The 14,984-nt window shown below is 55.7% G+C and overlaps 1 protein-coding gene across 1 annotated transcript in view; it reads left to right on the top strand.

Annotated features, from left to right (window-relative positions):
- The first annotated feature begins 3,603 nt into the window (after positions 1-3,603).
- DCHS1 (dachsous cadherin-related 1) overlaps positions 3,604-14,984 on the top strand; it is a 41,312-nt gene continuing 29,931 nt past the window's right edge. The window contains exon 1 of the mRNA XM_008643244.2: positions 3,604-5,448. Within this exon, the coding sequence (XP_008641466.1) occupies positions 3,697-5,448 (1,752 nt within the window). The 5' untranslated portion in view covers positions 3,604-3,696. The remainder of the gene's footprint in view (positions 5,449-14,984) is intronic.

Genomic DNA, 14,984 nt, shown 5'->3' on the forward strand with positions numbered 1-14,984 from the left:
CCGGAGCTCCGGGGAGAGCGAGCCTCGACAGCCGGGGGCTCCAGTGTACAGGGAGCAGGCGAGGCCCCGCAGCGTCTTGGCGATGGGCACAATCTGGCAGGGGCCGATGCAGCGCGGGGATGTCCCGAGACGGGGACTGTGGGAATTGGCTCCGGCGCGAAAAAATTTCATTAGACTTTCCTTTGTGGGAGATGCGTTCTGAGAGACACGAGAGCCCGCGGGGAGCTCCAGTACGGCACAAAAATGGGGGATTCACAAGGATGCAGTGGGGCTTAACTGCATCCGCAGGAAAGGACTGCCACCGCCATTCTGACTGCTCGGAGCCCGTATCAGAGGGTCATGAGGCTGTGTGGCCGGGCTGGTAGCGAGCAGAAGAGTGCCGGTCCTGAAAGCCCAGGTGGGAGATGGGAGATGGTAGGAGAGCCAGGAGGCCCGGAGGTGGCTGTAGACAGTGGTAGGCTGAGTAGAGGCTGGAAGCGAGTTGTTAGCCCAAGGCTGCACTGCAGGCAAGTCAGGGCTGTGCATGGTTCCGAGGGCAGATCATCGGAAACTAGAGAGAGAGAATCTGTGTGAATGTACAGGAGGAAAGCATATTCGAGGTCAGTGAGTGGTACTCAGCAAAGAGGGCTTCCTCTTCTGGACTGGAGTCTCAAAAACATCATTACATGAGTCATGGCCTCTCATGTCAGACCGACCTAGGATATGGCATCAGCAGCATCTGCAGCTTTCATGGAGCCTTTGCACAGCAAGCACTCTGACATCTGTTTGTGGCATGCACAGTGGGTGCCGTCTTTCCAGCTCCTCTGCTGGGGCTGCTCTGAGCCCACTTCCCCTCTCTCGTGGCTGATACAAGGCACAAACTGCCACTGGCAGGCAGGCAAGGGTGAACACAGTGGTCCCAATGTTATTCCATATATTTTTTCTTTCGAAATGTCACACATCTGCTAAGTGTAGGCTGGGCTCCCCTGGTGCCCCAGCCTGTCAGCCCTAGGCTTAGATGGATGTTGCAGCTCGCTCCATTTTAGCTGCCCTTCCTGTCAACCTCCTCACCATGGCTGTGGACCTCAAGGACCTATGTGAAGAGATTCTCATCCTGGCAGTTTTCTTCAGAGAGTCCTGCTGCCGTTCTTCACAAGGGATCTCGGTGCCCGGTGGTGGGAGGGACAGAAAGGCAGAGGGGCAGTCTGGCTCACATTACATGGACTGGCCAAGCCAGCCCCTGCACTGAGCTTTCTGCTAACTGAAAGCAGCTGTTCAGATTTCGTGACTCTGCATCCACTGAGGTCACTGCTGTTTCCCTCTGACCCAAGCCTGCAGACCTCATTGTAATGGGGACTGCTGGTACCAAGGTGGCTTCTGCCCACCTCTGGCTGGTGCAGTCTAGTAGCTGTTCAGTTGCACCTCTTGCTGAAAGATAGGCTTGCTGTGAAACTACTCAATTGCATCCGGGGACGATAGAAATAAAAAAGTTTATACAGGCTTTCATCACCAGTTTTCCAGCCCAGGGACCCTAATTTTTGTTCCCTGATTGTGCTAGTGCTCTCAGCTGCTCGTCACGCTCCCCAGATTCGCTTTTCAAGTTTCTCTCCTCCCCGTCAGCAGCCCACAAAGCCTTACTGGCTTCTCAAGAGCAGCATTACTAATCGAACCAGGTGGGCTTTTCCCCATGTCTATGCCCTGATCTCTTCCAGACACTACCCAAGAACTGTTAGCTTCATCCTGTCCTTAGTCACTGAGGTTGCCCCGGGGAATCCTGGCCCTCTACCTGCTTTACTACACTTTATTTTTTTTTTGTCTAAGCTCCTGCCAAGGCTTTAAACCCTCTGCCCTGTCCCTTCCCATGACCTGAGCAGCTGGAGCACCATTGGAATGGTGCAGTCTCATCACAGAAGCTACCTTGGACCCCATTCCCCCAGCACTGCGTGTTCTGGGGGTAGGCAGTTACCCCTCTGTCTGGGGAATTAGAACTAGCTCCTACAGAGAGACAGACCTGCCTAGGACTACTGAGTTAGTGCAGATTCCCAAATCGCAGCCCACAAAAGTATCTTCTTTTGACTTTTGGTCTTAGGGTATTGTGAGGGTTCTTACTTGCTGGGTGCAAGAAGAGCATGTGCATTTACCTCAGAATGTATGGACAGGCCTGAGACCGGATGCCCACTGAAGTAAACACTTCTTTATGAGTAGAAAATACTTTTGAATGATTTTGTTTCTGTCACTAACCCAGGATTTCCACTGGAAAAAAAAAATCTAGACAGCAGATCTGAGGTAGGAAAGAGGACCCAAGAATACCATCCTATGTTCCCTGGAAAGGGTTAACACTGTCGTGGGGTTTTTTGGTCAAGAGCTGATATTCTTAGTCCCCAAACTAGGCACTGCCAGCCACCTCCATCCCCCAAGACAGGGAGGTTCTTGCTCCTGCATCTGACATGAGCGGCTCCTGAGTGTGGTTATGGGACCAGCAGCAAATGCTTTCAAGAGAGTCCAAGTGTGAGCTCATGCTGCCGCCATCCTTGCAGACCACGAAGCCTCGTTCGCTGGGGCTGAGCGAGTGCTGGGGTTGGTGTTCTTCAGCAGCTTCTTGGCCGCTGGGTTATTCTGGCTGTTATCAGGAGGGGTGGGCAGTGCAGGGGGCTGGCAGCCTGTGGGCACAGGGAGTGTGTCCGGCATATCTGCCGTGTCCGGCTGCAGTGCTGCAGGAGCTATGGCTGGCTGTGCGTCCCTCCCCCACTGCTGCAATGAAATGCAGTTACGGGGGAAAGGGAGGGAAGGAGCCGGAGCCAGCAAGGAGCAGCGAGAAGGAGACAAAGGAGGGGAGTGAGCAGCGGAGGGTGTGGGACGGAGCAGCTGGCAGCTCAGAGGGAGTCGCTGCATTCCTACTGCACTGCCACCACCCTCCATGGTACCAGCTTGGGGCACCCACAGATCTCCGTGCCAGCCCAAACAATGAGCATGGTCTGATTTTATCCTGGGCATTCCCAGCTGTGGGCACATCCTTTGCAAAACATCCTATTTGATTTATTGTTCACTGGAAGCCCACTCCAGTTCTGTGCTCCCTCCTAGGGACATCAGATTTGCACTTCATGGGTTTTTGGCACCTTTATCCCCGTGGTCTTGAAAGGCACACTGCTGGGGAGAAAGGGGTGGGGGCTAGGGTCTCAACCAGTCACTTGCTGAGCTATCTCATAATTTGAGACCAGCTCTTTTCAGGGTGGAGAGGTGCAAGACTGCTGTTTGCCCAAAAACCTCTGTCCTCTTGCAGACAGGCTCTGAACCTCACAGGAAGAATTCGGCTGTTAAAGACACAGGAGCATGCTGCCCTGGGGCAGCTGGTGCCACTGTTGCCAGGCAGGCAGTGGCTGGAAAGAGCACTTGAGGATGTAGGAAGCACCTAGGTGACAGGGTTCTAGCTGCTCACCTCGGTGCACTGTCAGGTGTGACCTGCTGGGCTGACTCCAAGTGCTGTCCCAGGCCTTTGCTCTGGGCAATCTCTGACATTGTCACATTCGCTTCTTGTGAGGGACTGGTGATACACAGTGATTGGGCAGCAGGCACCTGGCAGGCCTTCTCTCTCCAGGCTTTTTTTTGTTCTTCCTTTGCTCCCTCTTAACCAGTATCCTCTGGTCTGCATTCCAGGCAGGATTAAAGTGAACTCTGCAAAGGAGATCAAGCCACCCTCTGCTCTGCTGGTTGCCAGCCATGGAGCAAATGAAGAGGTCAACAATGCTTCTGCTGGAGCTGCTTATTCTTGGGGGCCTGAGAGCAGGGATGGGCTCTGCTGTCCTGGGCACCCTGGATCTACAAATAGATGAGGAGCAGCCAGCTGGCACCATCATTGGGGACATCAGTGCTGGCCTACCCCCTGAAACTAGTGCCTACATGTATTTCATCTCAGCACAGGAGGGCAGTGGCGTCTCCACTGACTTGGGGATAGATGAGAATACTGGGATCATCAAAACAGCTCGTGTCCTGGACCGGGAGACTCGGGACCACTACAGCTTCATTGCTGTCACCCCGGAGGGCATCACGGTAGAAGTGAACATCCAAGTGAATGACATCAATGATCATGCCCCAGCCTTTCCCAAACAGCACAGCACCTTTCAGATCCCAGAGCACACACCCATTGGCAGCAGGTTTCCCTTGGACCCAGCCTTTGATGCTGACAGTGGCCTCCTGAACACACAAGGCTATATGATTAAGGGAGGGAATGTGGGGCAGGCCTTCCGCCTGGAAACGCGTCGAGGACCCAATGGGGTCCTATATTTGGACCTGGTGGTCAGCAATGTTCTGGATCGGGAGAACCGTTCGTCATACTCACTGCTGTTGGAAGCCTACGATGGTGGTTCTCCTCCCCGGAGCACCCAGATGACACTGGATGTGTCCATTCAGGACATCAATGACAATGCTCCCAGCTTCAACCAGAGCCGCTATCATACACTCATTTCAGAGAATCTGAAACCTGGCAGCAGCATCCTGCAGGTCTTTGCCTCTGACGCAGACGAAGGTGACAATGGGGATGTGATTTATGAGATCAACCGACGGCAGAGCGATCCTGACCAGTACTTCACCATTGACGCCCGGACTGGGGTCATCAAGCTCAACAAGGGTCTGGACTATGAAGTGAGGAAGGTGCATGAGCTGGTGGTGCAGGCAAGGGATAAGGCTGTCCATCCTGAGGTCACCACAGCCTTTGTCACTATCCATGTGCGTGACTACAATGACAACCAGCCCACCATGACTATCATCTTTCTGAGTGAGGATGGCTCCCCACAGATCTCAGAGGGAGCTCAGCCTGGACAGTATGTGGCACGCATTTCTGTTTCCGATCCAGACTATGGAGAGTACTCCAATGTCAATGTCACACTGGAGGGAGGAGACGGCAAGTTTGCCCTCACTACCAAGGACAACATCATCTATCTGATCTGTGTGGACCAACTTCTGGATCGGGAAGAAAGAGACTCCTATGATCTGCGGGTGACAGCTACTGACTCAGGAACACCCCCGCTCCGGGCAGAATCGGCCTTTGTGCTGCAGGTGATGGATGTTAATGACAATCCCCCGCTCTTCGACCAGCAGGAGTACAAGCAGAGCATCCCTGAGGTGGTGTACCCAGGCAGCTTTGTCCTGCAGGTGACAGCTCGTGACAAGGACCAGGGTCCCAACGGAGAGGTGCAGTACAGCATCCTGCATGGCCGTGACACCCACTCTAGCTGGTTTACCATTGACCCTGCCACTGGCATCATCACCACTGCTGCCCCACTGGATTATGAGAAGGACCCTCAGCCTCAGTTCACTGTGCTGGCCACAGACCGGGGAACCCCTGCCCTCTCTTCCTCAGCTGTGGTGCACGTGGCCTTGCAGGATGTCAACGACAATGAGCCGGTGTTCAGGAGTAACTTCTACAATGTGTCCCTGAAGGAGAACACCCCTGTTGGGACCTGCTTCTTGCAAGTAGGTACAGGTATTGAGGCCTGAGCTTGTGGGGGGCACGGCCAGGGCTGTGAGCAGCTTGGGGGGGGGGACCTCACACTTGGTGTGAGTCTGGAATGGGGCCAAGTCATGTACGCCCTTTCTGTGTGCAAGGAGTGAGCAATGCCACTGACATCGGCCACACTGCAAGGCTGCCCATCGTGCAGAACACAGTGTGGGCCTCTCTTGAGGTGGGTCCTGCTGTGCGAGGCCTTGCTTGCATCAGTGTGGAGCTGCCTTGCAGCTGGGACACTCAAAACGGAGTTCGGGAACATGATACTGCCTCTGGGAAGCTGCCTGTAGCCAGGCTTCAAACTTCCCTCTCCCCCTGTGTGGTCATTAGCCCAAGTTCATCAGTGTTGGTAAAGCTGGCTGTGGTCATTAGCATTAATTATGCTAATGAGTTAATGAGCTGAGACACTACTGCTGCACCAGCCTTTATGTGGCAAGAGGTTGCAGCTGGAGTGAGAGAGCTGCTGGGCCTCCAAAGCTCTGTGACCCTTTGATGAGCTAGCGATGCCATTTGGATTCTGTGTGTTCTGTGTTCCCTGTGTTTGGTGTTTCTGTCCTGAAGCCCTGGTTCCTGGGGACAGGTGATGCCAGCTGCCTGAGTTGGGATGAGGGCAGGTGTTGGGGTGCAGTGAGACACTGCCAACCATTGCAGCATCCAGGCTGTCCGCTGGGACAAGCCCCAGTGGCACTGGGGGCACTTCTTTGCTGGAGGTGTGGGGCACGGGGATGTCTGGCTGGGACCATGAGAAGCTTTGGTGCCAGGCTGGCGAGAGGTGCCCAAGGGGCCAGGAAGAGCAGGAATTCTGGGGTCCATAGGACAAGGCCAGAGGAGGTCCTATGACTTGGCCAGGAAAAAGGGTCTCTAGGTCAACCTGGAGGAAAATTTGGAGCTGGCAAGAAAGAACGCCTTATGGGTGCCCTGTGGGTACACTGCAGGGGCATGGGGGGTTTGAGTGTGGGCTGGGGAGGGTGGGCTGTGCAGTGTGTGTGTGGGTACATGCAGGTGACTGACGGTGTGGGGTGGGAGTGCTGGAGAGGGGCTGCTTGGGGAATCAGTGCAGGGAATGGGGTAGGACTGTGGCCGGAAGGAGGAACTGGGTGGGAGCAAGGGCCAGGTGTGGAATAGAGAAGGCATGTGGGGCAGGGGCAAGTGTAGGATGGCATAGATCAGGGGGCTTGGGGACGGGTTAAGGTAGGATTAGGGGGAAGCCTGGGCAGAAGAAGTGAGTGGGAGATGAGAAAGATGCAGGTCAGGGGAGATTTGGGTTTGGTGTATGCAGGGCAACGCTACACACTGTCCCGGTCTGAGGTGAGTAGGGATGGGGCAGGGCTGGGGACAGAGATGAGGAAGGGGTCAGGGCTGGGTTCAGGGACAGGGTCAGAGCAGAGATGCTGTGTGTCCTTGCGTGAGCGTGGGCGTGCAGGGGCGTCTGGGTTGCACAGCCCCCGAAGGGAGGCCCCCCTCTTTCCTTGTCCGTGCCTTCCTGCTTAGTGCTGCTCACCGTGTGGGAAGGCGTTCTGGAAATGCAATCGGAGATGGCAGCTGGGCTCCTGACTGCGAGTGCGAGGCCAGGCTGGAGGGAGAGCCCAGCCTGCAGAAGAGCTGGGGCTGTGGGGCTGTGGGGCACACCCAGAAGAGAGTCCAGTGCGTGGCTGCCTGGCTCTGGCAGGGGCCAGCCTGGCTCTGCGCTGTGCAGGGGACAGGGCTGGCCTGGTGGCTGGTAGTGACCAAGGCTTGGCTACATTTCGATGTCTTGGCTTAGTCCTTGTGTTTCGTTTGGAAGCAGCGTGTCTGGGCTGAGCGCAGGTAAGTCCCGCGCGGCCTCGGCACAAAGCAAACAGCTCACACATCTGCTGCTGCTTCCTCTGAGCCGGGAAATGTGAGAGGATGGGAAAGGAGGCTGGCCAGGCCGATGGCTTGATCGAGGACGCAGCAGGAGCCAGCCGAGACTGGGAGCTGGGCAGAGCCAGGTCAGGGAGCCCTGGGCTTGGAGCACAGCTGCCTGGCATGACCACCCTGTTGCCTCAAGGAGGAAGGCTCCAGAGGTGCTGCCAGGCCTCACGGTGGCCAGTGCCCAGCACTGTCCCCCCACAAGGTTGCCCATGTCAGGTGTGCTGCCCCCAGAGCCGTTTTGTGCCATTGCTCCTGCTTGACTCCATCTCTCTATGGCTTCCAGGCATTGGGGCTCACCCTGCCTCGGGATGGTAAAGCATCTCTGTCGAGGTCTGGGTTTCGTCCAGACCCACACAATGGTCACGAGAGCTCAGGTCATGGGCAGGCCCTGCCAGATGATGTACAGGACACAGGACAATCACCTAGGTCAGCACAGAACTCAGTGGGTTCACTTCTCTGTCGGTCTGCCACATTTTCAAGCAGAAAAGCCTGGGAGGACCAGGTCTATTTTCAGACAGTGATGTCTGCTCTCCATGGGCAGGACAGAAAGGTGAGGAAGGAAGGAGTCCCTGCGAGTGAGCAGGAGAGACCTGAAGAATCATTACAGATCCCCTGCTCCCTTGTAGACTCCGTTCTGTCTGCTGGGTCAGTCTTTGTGTCTGGGTACGAACAGGGATGAACAGGCATGAGCGGAGCAGGTTGTTGGCCTGAGCTTCCAAGAAAGAAAAAGGAACTCATAACATCTTCTCTGTTTATTACTCGTGTTTACTGTGGGCCAGGTCCCACAGTAGCAGACTGAGCATGAAGCAAAGGAAATTGCAAATTCACTGTTCAAATCTGAGATGAGAAAGAAACACCGGCGGAGACAGAGCCTAGGGTACCAGTGAACACGAGACCAGCAGAAAATGGAGCAGAAGACAGTCCCCAGCTGGCTGCCTTGCTCCTCTCTGCTGCCATGAGCTGATGATGCAGAAGCTTTAGGGCACTGGACCACATTCCAATGCTGTGGTCTGTGATGTGAAGCACTGCTCTGGTATAAATTCACCCTGCTAGTTTAAATTTGTTTTAAAAATTTGACTGTGTACCAGCATACTGCATGTATGGTCAGATAGTGTTTTTCTGGGACTTCCTGACTTTTCATGCTAAATCAAGTATTGTCTGTGCTCTGGCAGAGAGAACTGTGAACCCTGTGTGGTGAGCATGGGCTGACTGAACAGCAACCTGAATGACATGGAATGGTGGATTATTGATTCTTGCATAGATGCAATATTGATGATTTTGGAACCAGGGTTTACATACTCTCTTTGCACCCATACACACAAATGTTGGGGAACATCAGAAATGAAAAGCTGACCAGCAATGCACCTGATGTAGAGTCTCCGTGGTTTTGAGGACAGGTCTGATGAGGTTTTGGTTCTGATTTGTGATTCCATGGGACATTCATGGGCAGTGCTGCATGCATAGCACTGGGACAACCCCATGGGCTGTGCCCCAGGGAGGAAGATTTGCATGAAGAGCTGTAGGCTACACCAGGCCACATACACTACATTACCAAAAGAGAGTCTGGAGGGCTAATCCTGATGCCTTGGTTGTGCTGCCAAAGGGGCAGCTCTGAGGGGACATGGAGCAGTATAAGGACTAATGCTCACCAGCTGCAGTCAAGGAAAGTGGTAGGAGGAAGGGGAGCATTGCTGCCTGCATTTGTGTTCTTAGGGCAAGGGATTTAGCATCAACCTATTTTCAGACCTTTGCACAACATAGAACAGGCCTCCCCCTCCTTAGAAACAAGAAGGCAAGCTTTCCAAAGCGAAATGGGGAGACGCCTGTGAGTGTGCTGGGGAGCGGAACGAGGGGAGGGATAGCATCCCAGTCCTGAGGAGCAGGCTGCCATGTAGAAGGATCTAGGGGTACACAGGAGTGTGGTCATGGGGGAGATGCTGGTACATGGGGAGGTTGTGGGGGGAGGTGAGTGCTGTTGTTACCGCCAGAAGAGCTGCATTTGTTCCAAATTCCTGTGAAAGTTATTTCCTTGCGCTGCCAGCAGCCTCCTCCTGGGCTTGGCACAGCAGCCAGCGCCATGATTAATTCAAGTAGCATTTCCCCTGGAGCTGCAGCAGCTTTTCCACTGCAGCTGAGAGGCCCCAGCCCCTCGCGCTCTTCTCCCCCCATCCTCTGCTCCTCCTCCCAACCCCCTTGAACAGCTCCCTCCTTCCTCCATGCAATCCCCAGCCCCCTCACAGCTGCCCCTTTTCCCTTACCTCTGCTTCAGCTCTAGGCCCCTCAGAACTCCTCTTTCTACCACTGCCCTTGCTCACACAGCTCCCTCCTCCATGCCTACCCACAGACTCACCCATGCATGCTGCCCTCTGAAGGGCCAGTCCTCCTGCCCCCATTCCTATGGCCCCAGCCACCAGCATGCCCCCCCCTCCCCCAGTTTCTGCTCCCTCTTGTTCTCCCCACACCCCTTGGTCAGTGCCAGCTGCAGTTGTCTTCTCCTCCAGGACCCTTGCCACTGTGACTCAGGACAGCTCTCCTCCACCTGCATAGCCCTTGGGACATGGCAGCCTCTGCCTGCTCCCTGTGGAATCCCAGAATGGTTTAGGTGGGAAGGGATCATTCAGTTCCAACCCCCTGCCATGAGCAGGGACACCTCCCACTGTCCCAGGCTGCTCCCAGCCCCAATGTCCAGCCTGGCCTTGGACTCTGCCAGGGATCCAGGGGCAGCCACAGCTTCTCTGGGCACCCTGTGCCAGGGCCTTCCCACCCTCACAGGATGAACTTCTTCCCAATATGCCATCTAATCCTGCCCTCCATCAGTCGGAAGCCATTCTCCCTTGTTCTGTCAGTCCAGGCCCTTGCCCAAAGTCCTTCTCCAGCTCTCTTGGAGCCCCTTTAAGCCCTGGAAGGGGGTCTAAGTTTTCCCTGGAGCCTTTTCTTCTCAAGGTTGAACACCCCCATCTCTCCCAGCCTGTTTCCAGAGCAGCTCCATGTCCTCCTGATGTTGGGGGCCCCATCCCTGCCTTGCTCCCCAGGCTCACCCTGCCTGGCATGCTCAATCTTGTGCTGACCCCAGCCAAGTCTCTCCTGCACATCTCACTGATCTACATCCCATCTTGCTGCATAGACCTTCTCTGAGAACTCCCTGCCTGAGCTCCACATGGCTGAAACCCAGCCCCACACCCTGGTTTGGGGTCATTCTGGCTTCAGTGCCCCCCAGGGCCCTGCCATTTCTGCCCTGTGCTGTGGCTGCCCCCTTCAAACTCCCCACCTTGAGCACTCTTCCCTGCATAGCCCAGCTTCCCAGCCCTGCTCTGCTCCAGGATTCCCTGCCCTTTCTGCTTCTCAGCTTCCAAGTCCCATTCAGCTCCTGCACCTTCCATTGGGCTTCCTGTGCCCGGTAGCTCCTGGCTGCAGATGCCATTTCACCAGTGAGGACACCTAGGTTCCCAAGTAGGAGCCTCATTCCTTGTCCCTCTGTGCCTTAGTCTGTCCCTGTGCTTGGAGGCCCCTGGGCTCCCAGAAGGGTGCTATGCACTCCCAGGCTCCCTCACCTCTTGTCCAGCCCCACCATCCACATCCTGCCTCCCTGCCAGTGTCTGTGGTTAGCCCACATCCCCTCATCCTCAGAACTGAAGGCTTTACCCCATCTCAGAGCAGTGCTGGAGGCCATTGGCAGCCCCTGCTCCCCATGCCCAGCTGCACGTGTTTCTGGCAGCCCTGTGTCTGTCAGAGAATCACAGAAGGGTGGAAAGGGCCCTTAAAGCCCATCTTGTTCCACTCCCTGCCATGGGCAAAGACACCTTCCACTAGACCAGGTTGCTCCAAGCCCTGTCCAACCTGGCCTTGAACACTTGGGGGATGGGGCAGTCACAGTCCTCTAGGCAGTGTGGAGGCCTTGGCTGTGGGACCACCAGCCAGACTCCTGCCTGTGTCTGGGGCATTGGGGATCCAGCTGTGTGAGCCAGCAGTGCTGGCAGCTGCCCTGGGGCTCCCTGGACAGGGGGCTCCGGCAGCCATGGGCTCTGACCCTCGCCTTGGCCACGTGTGCTGGACTGTTGCTGGGCCGAACCCTGACCCTGCTCCCTCCCCTGAGACCCGAGTGTGCTGGAGGCTGAGACAAAGCCCTGGAGCCAGGAATGGCTCCTGAAATAGCCGCGTGGCCGCTCCCTGGCCGCTTTTAGCTGGTCAGTGGCTGTGCCAGGGCTGGGAGGGCAGGACGCCTGGCACGCACTCAGGCGCAGGGAGCCGTGCGTGGGATCGCTGACCACACTGGCGCCAGCCTCCCCTCCTCTCCCCCCAAGAGCCGTCACTCAGAGGGGCGGGAGCCCCAGAGCCAGATGTTTGCCAAAGCCACAGCATAACATGTGCGCAGCAGAGCCCCAGCCATGGCCAGGCTCCAGATGAGTTCCCTGCCTGCTGACTGTGCTGGCTGGAGTAGGGAGGATGGCCGAGGAATGGAGGCCCGAGCTGCTGAGCAGTGCTCCATCACTTTACAGCACTGTGGGCTGGGCAGGGTCAGGGCTGCTCCAGGTCAGCAGGAGGGCTGTGAAGGCAAGAGGTGTGTGCGAGGGGCTCTGGTGATATGCTTGAGATGGGTCTATGGGAAGGGGCAGCTTTGACTCCCACGGGCGATACAGCTGAGGACCTTGGCGTGGGGCTGTACTTCATGCATCCCCATCTCCGGGAAATGTAAGAAGTCTGTCGTGCCTTGGCTCCGCTTGTCCCTCCTGTCTTGCTGGGGAACTGGGAGGAGGGTGTGAAATAGCAAGGCCTCGATGCCCGTCACGGCCCTCCCAGGTCTCTGTTCAGTGGGGAGAGGCACACTGGGCCAGGACCCCGCGGGAGCCCCGAGCCAGATGTTTGCCAAAGCCACAGCATAACATGTGCGCAGCAGAGCCCCAGCCATGGCCAGGCTCCAGATGAGTTCCCTGCCTGCTGACTGTGCTGGCTGGAGTAGGGAGGATGGCCGAGGAATGGAGGCCCGAGCTGCTGAGCAGTGCTCCATCACTTTACAGCACTGTGGGCTGGGCAGGGTCAGGGCTGCTCCAGGTCAGCAGGAGGGCTGTGAAGGCAAGAGGTGTGTGCGAGGGGCTCTGGTGATATGCTTGAGATGGGTCTATGGGAAGGGGCAGCTTTGACTCCCACGGGCGATACAGCTGAGGACCTTGGCGTGGGGCTGTACTTCATGCATCCCCATCTCCGGGAAATGTAAGAAGTCTGTCGTGCCTTGGCTCCGCTTGTCCCTCCTGTCTTGCTGGGGAACTGGGAGGAGGGTGTGAAATAGCAAGGCCTCGATGCCCGTCACGGCCCTCCCAGGTCTCTGTTCAGTGGGGAGAGGCACACTGGGCCAGGACCCCGTTTCCTTTTCAAAGTCTGGTGCTCTTGTTTCTTGCTGCCTAACCCTGAGTCATCTTGCTGTTCTCCTTTGTTGTCCTCTTCTGCTCTGTGGTGGCCACAGCACTCCCACCACATGCTCTTCTGCCCAGCTGCAAGGCACTCCAGCAAAGCCTTCTCACCACACCTGCAGGGAAGGAGGGGCAGGTAGTGGATGCTGCTGCCCGGTGTGGTCAAGGCTGCTGTGCAGGGACAGGGAAGCAGATCAGCTCTCTGGGAACAATTTGAGCTAAATTGGCTAACTGGGATGTTCAGGAGAGTCTTTGGCTGGAGATCACACAATGGTTGAGTTTGGAAAGGACCTCTTGAGATAATCTAGTATGCACAAGCAGCACCATCCAGAGTTGATTGTCCAGGACATCCCCACTTCCCTGGGCAACCTCATAAAGGAGAAGTGCTTCCTGATCTTCAGAGGGACTTTCCTGTGTTCCAGTGTGTGGCCATGTCCTCTGATCCTGACACTGGGCACAACTGGGAAGAGCCTGGATCCATCCTCTTGTTGCCCTCTCCCGTATGGATTATACCCCTTCTCCAGGATGAATCATCCCTGTTCCCTCAGTCTTTCCTCACAGGAGAGGTGCTCCAGTCCCTTCATCATCTTTGTGGCCCTTCACCAGACTCTCTCCAGTATGGCCATCTCTCTCCTGTATTGGGGAGCCAGGGCTCCAGCTGTGGCCTCACCACTGCTGAGGAGAGGGGCAGGATCCTCTCCCTGACCTGCTGGCCACACTCATCCTGATGCTGCCCAGGATACCGTTATGTTTTCTTGCAGCAAGGGCACATTGCTAGCTCATCTTCAAATTGGCACCCAAGAGGACCTCTTCTGCTAAGCTGCTCTCCCGTGGTATGGCCCTCAGCATATACTGGTGCAGGGGATTGTTCCTTTCCCGAGGCACAACTTTGCACTTTCCCTTGTTGAACTTTAGGAGGCCTCTTGTCCTTCCCTCCAGCCTCTTAAGGTTGCTCTAGATACAGCATGACCCTCTGGCATATCAGCCACTCCTCCCAATCTGGGGTCATCAGCAAGCATCCTGAGGGTACACACTGCACCATCAACCAGGTCGTTAATGAAGAGGCCAAACAGGACTGGACGCAGGATTGACCCCTGGGGTACATTGCTAGCTACTGGCCTCCAAGTAGACATTGTGCCCCTGATCACCACTCTCTGGACAGGAGCTGCTCAGCTGGTTTTCAGCTGAATGAGGATCTTACAGGGGAGAGTGTCAAAGAACTTAGTGCACTTCAGGTTGAGAATATCCACTCCTTTTCTGTCATCCACCAGCCCAGTCTTTTATCAAGTGGATCAAGCATGACTTGTCCTTAGGGGAAGCCGTGCTCACCACTCCTGATGATTTTCTTGTCCTTCCCATGCATAAAAATGGTTTCCAGGATTAGCTGCTCCATCAGTTTTCCAGGAATCAAGGTGAGGCTGATTGTTCTGTAGTTTCCTGGGTCCTTTTTCTTACTCTTGAAGATAGGAAATAGATTGACCTTCCCACGGTCTTCAGGTGTTGCAGTGAACCATGGTTCAGCTGGACCAGGGGACTGAAAGGTCCAGTGGTTTGATGCTTCTACAGCCCAAAGCCTTAATAGAACACCCAAAAAGCTGTGAAAAATACATAAATCTGTGCCTTACCAGCGGCCCCAGCTCTCCCTTCCCCATATTTCTCATACCTGGCCGCTTTTCCAGAGAGGTCTAGGTTATTCGGCAGATAATTGGTTTCTGTTACTCCTCCCCACCTACCCCTTCCCCATTTGCTGTAATCCCTTCTCCCTGCCTTTGTAACACCCCCTGGTTGATGTATCATTGGGTACTGTGTGTTTTCCACGCCCGTTCTGTCGTACAAAACTGCCCTGCAAGCCACCTGGCTTGGTCTTTTCTTCGTGGCTTTTGCTATACTCCAATAAATCCCCTACCCCCCACGAAGGAGTCCCTCTGCTTTATCCTACCTCCTTCATGTGCACTAGCCATCGGGGTGCGAGGCGAGCCCTAGCTGGGGATTCACCCGTTCTCCCGCGCACCATGACCGGTCTCCATCCAGCCCCCGCCCGGGGCAGGCAGGAGTTTGCTCAGTGCCAGGACAGAGAGCTGGCCCGAACGGCGCTGTAGCATTCAGGCACTTCCCAAACACTATGATTGAGCAGAGATTATTGTGAGGGGCCTGGCAGTGTTGTCTTTCACCCTGGTCTCTGAGACCTGAGATTCCTGAAGACCTGC

This window comes from Corvus brachyrhynchos, unplaced genomic scaffold (genome assembly GCF_000691975.1).
Source record: "Corvus brachyrhynchos isolate BGI_N302 unplaced genomic scaffold, ASM69197v1 scaffold511, whole genome shotgun sequence".
Lineage (NCBI taxonomy): Eukaryota > Metazoa > Chordata > Aves > Passeriformes > Corvidae > Corvus > Corvus brachyrhynchos.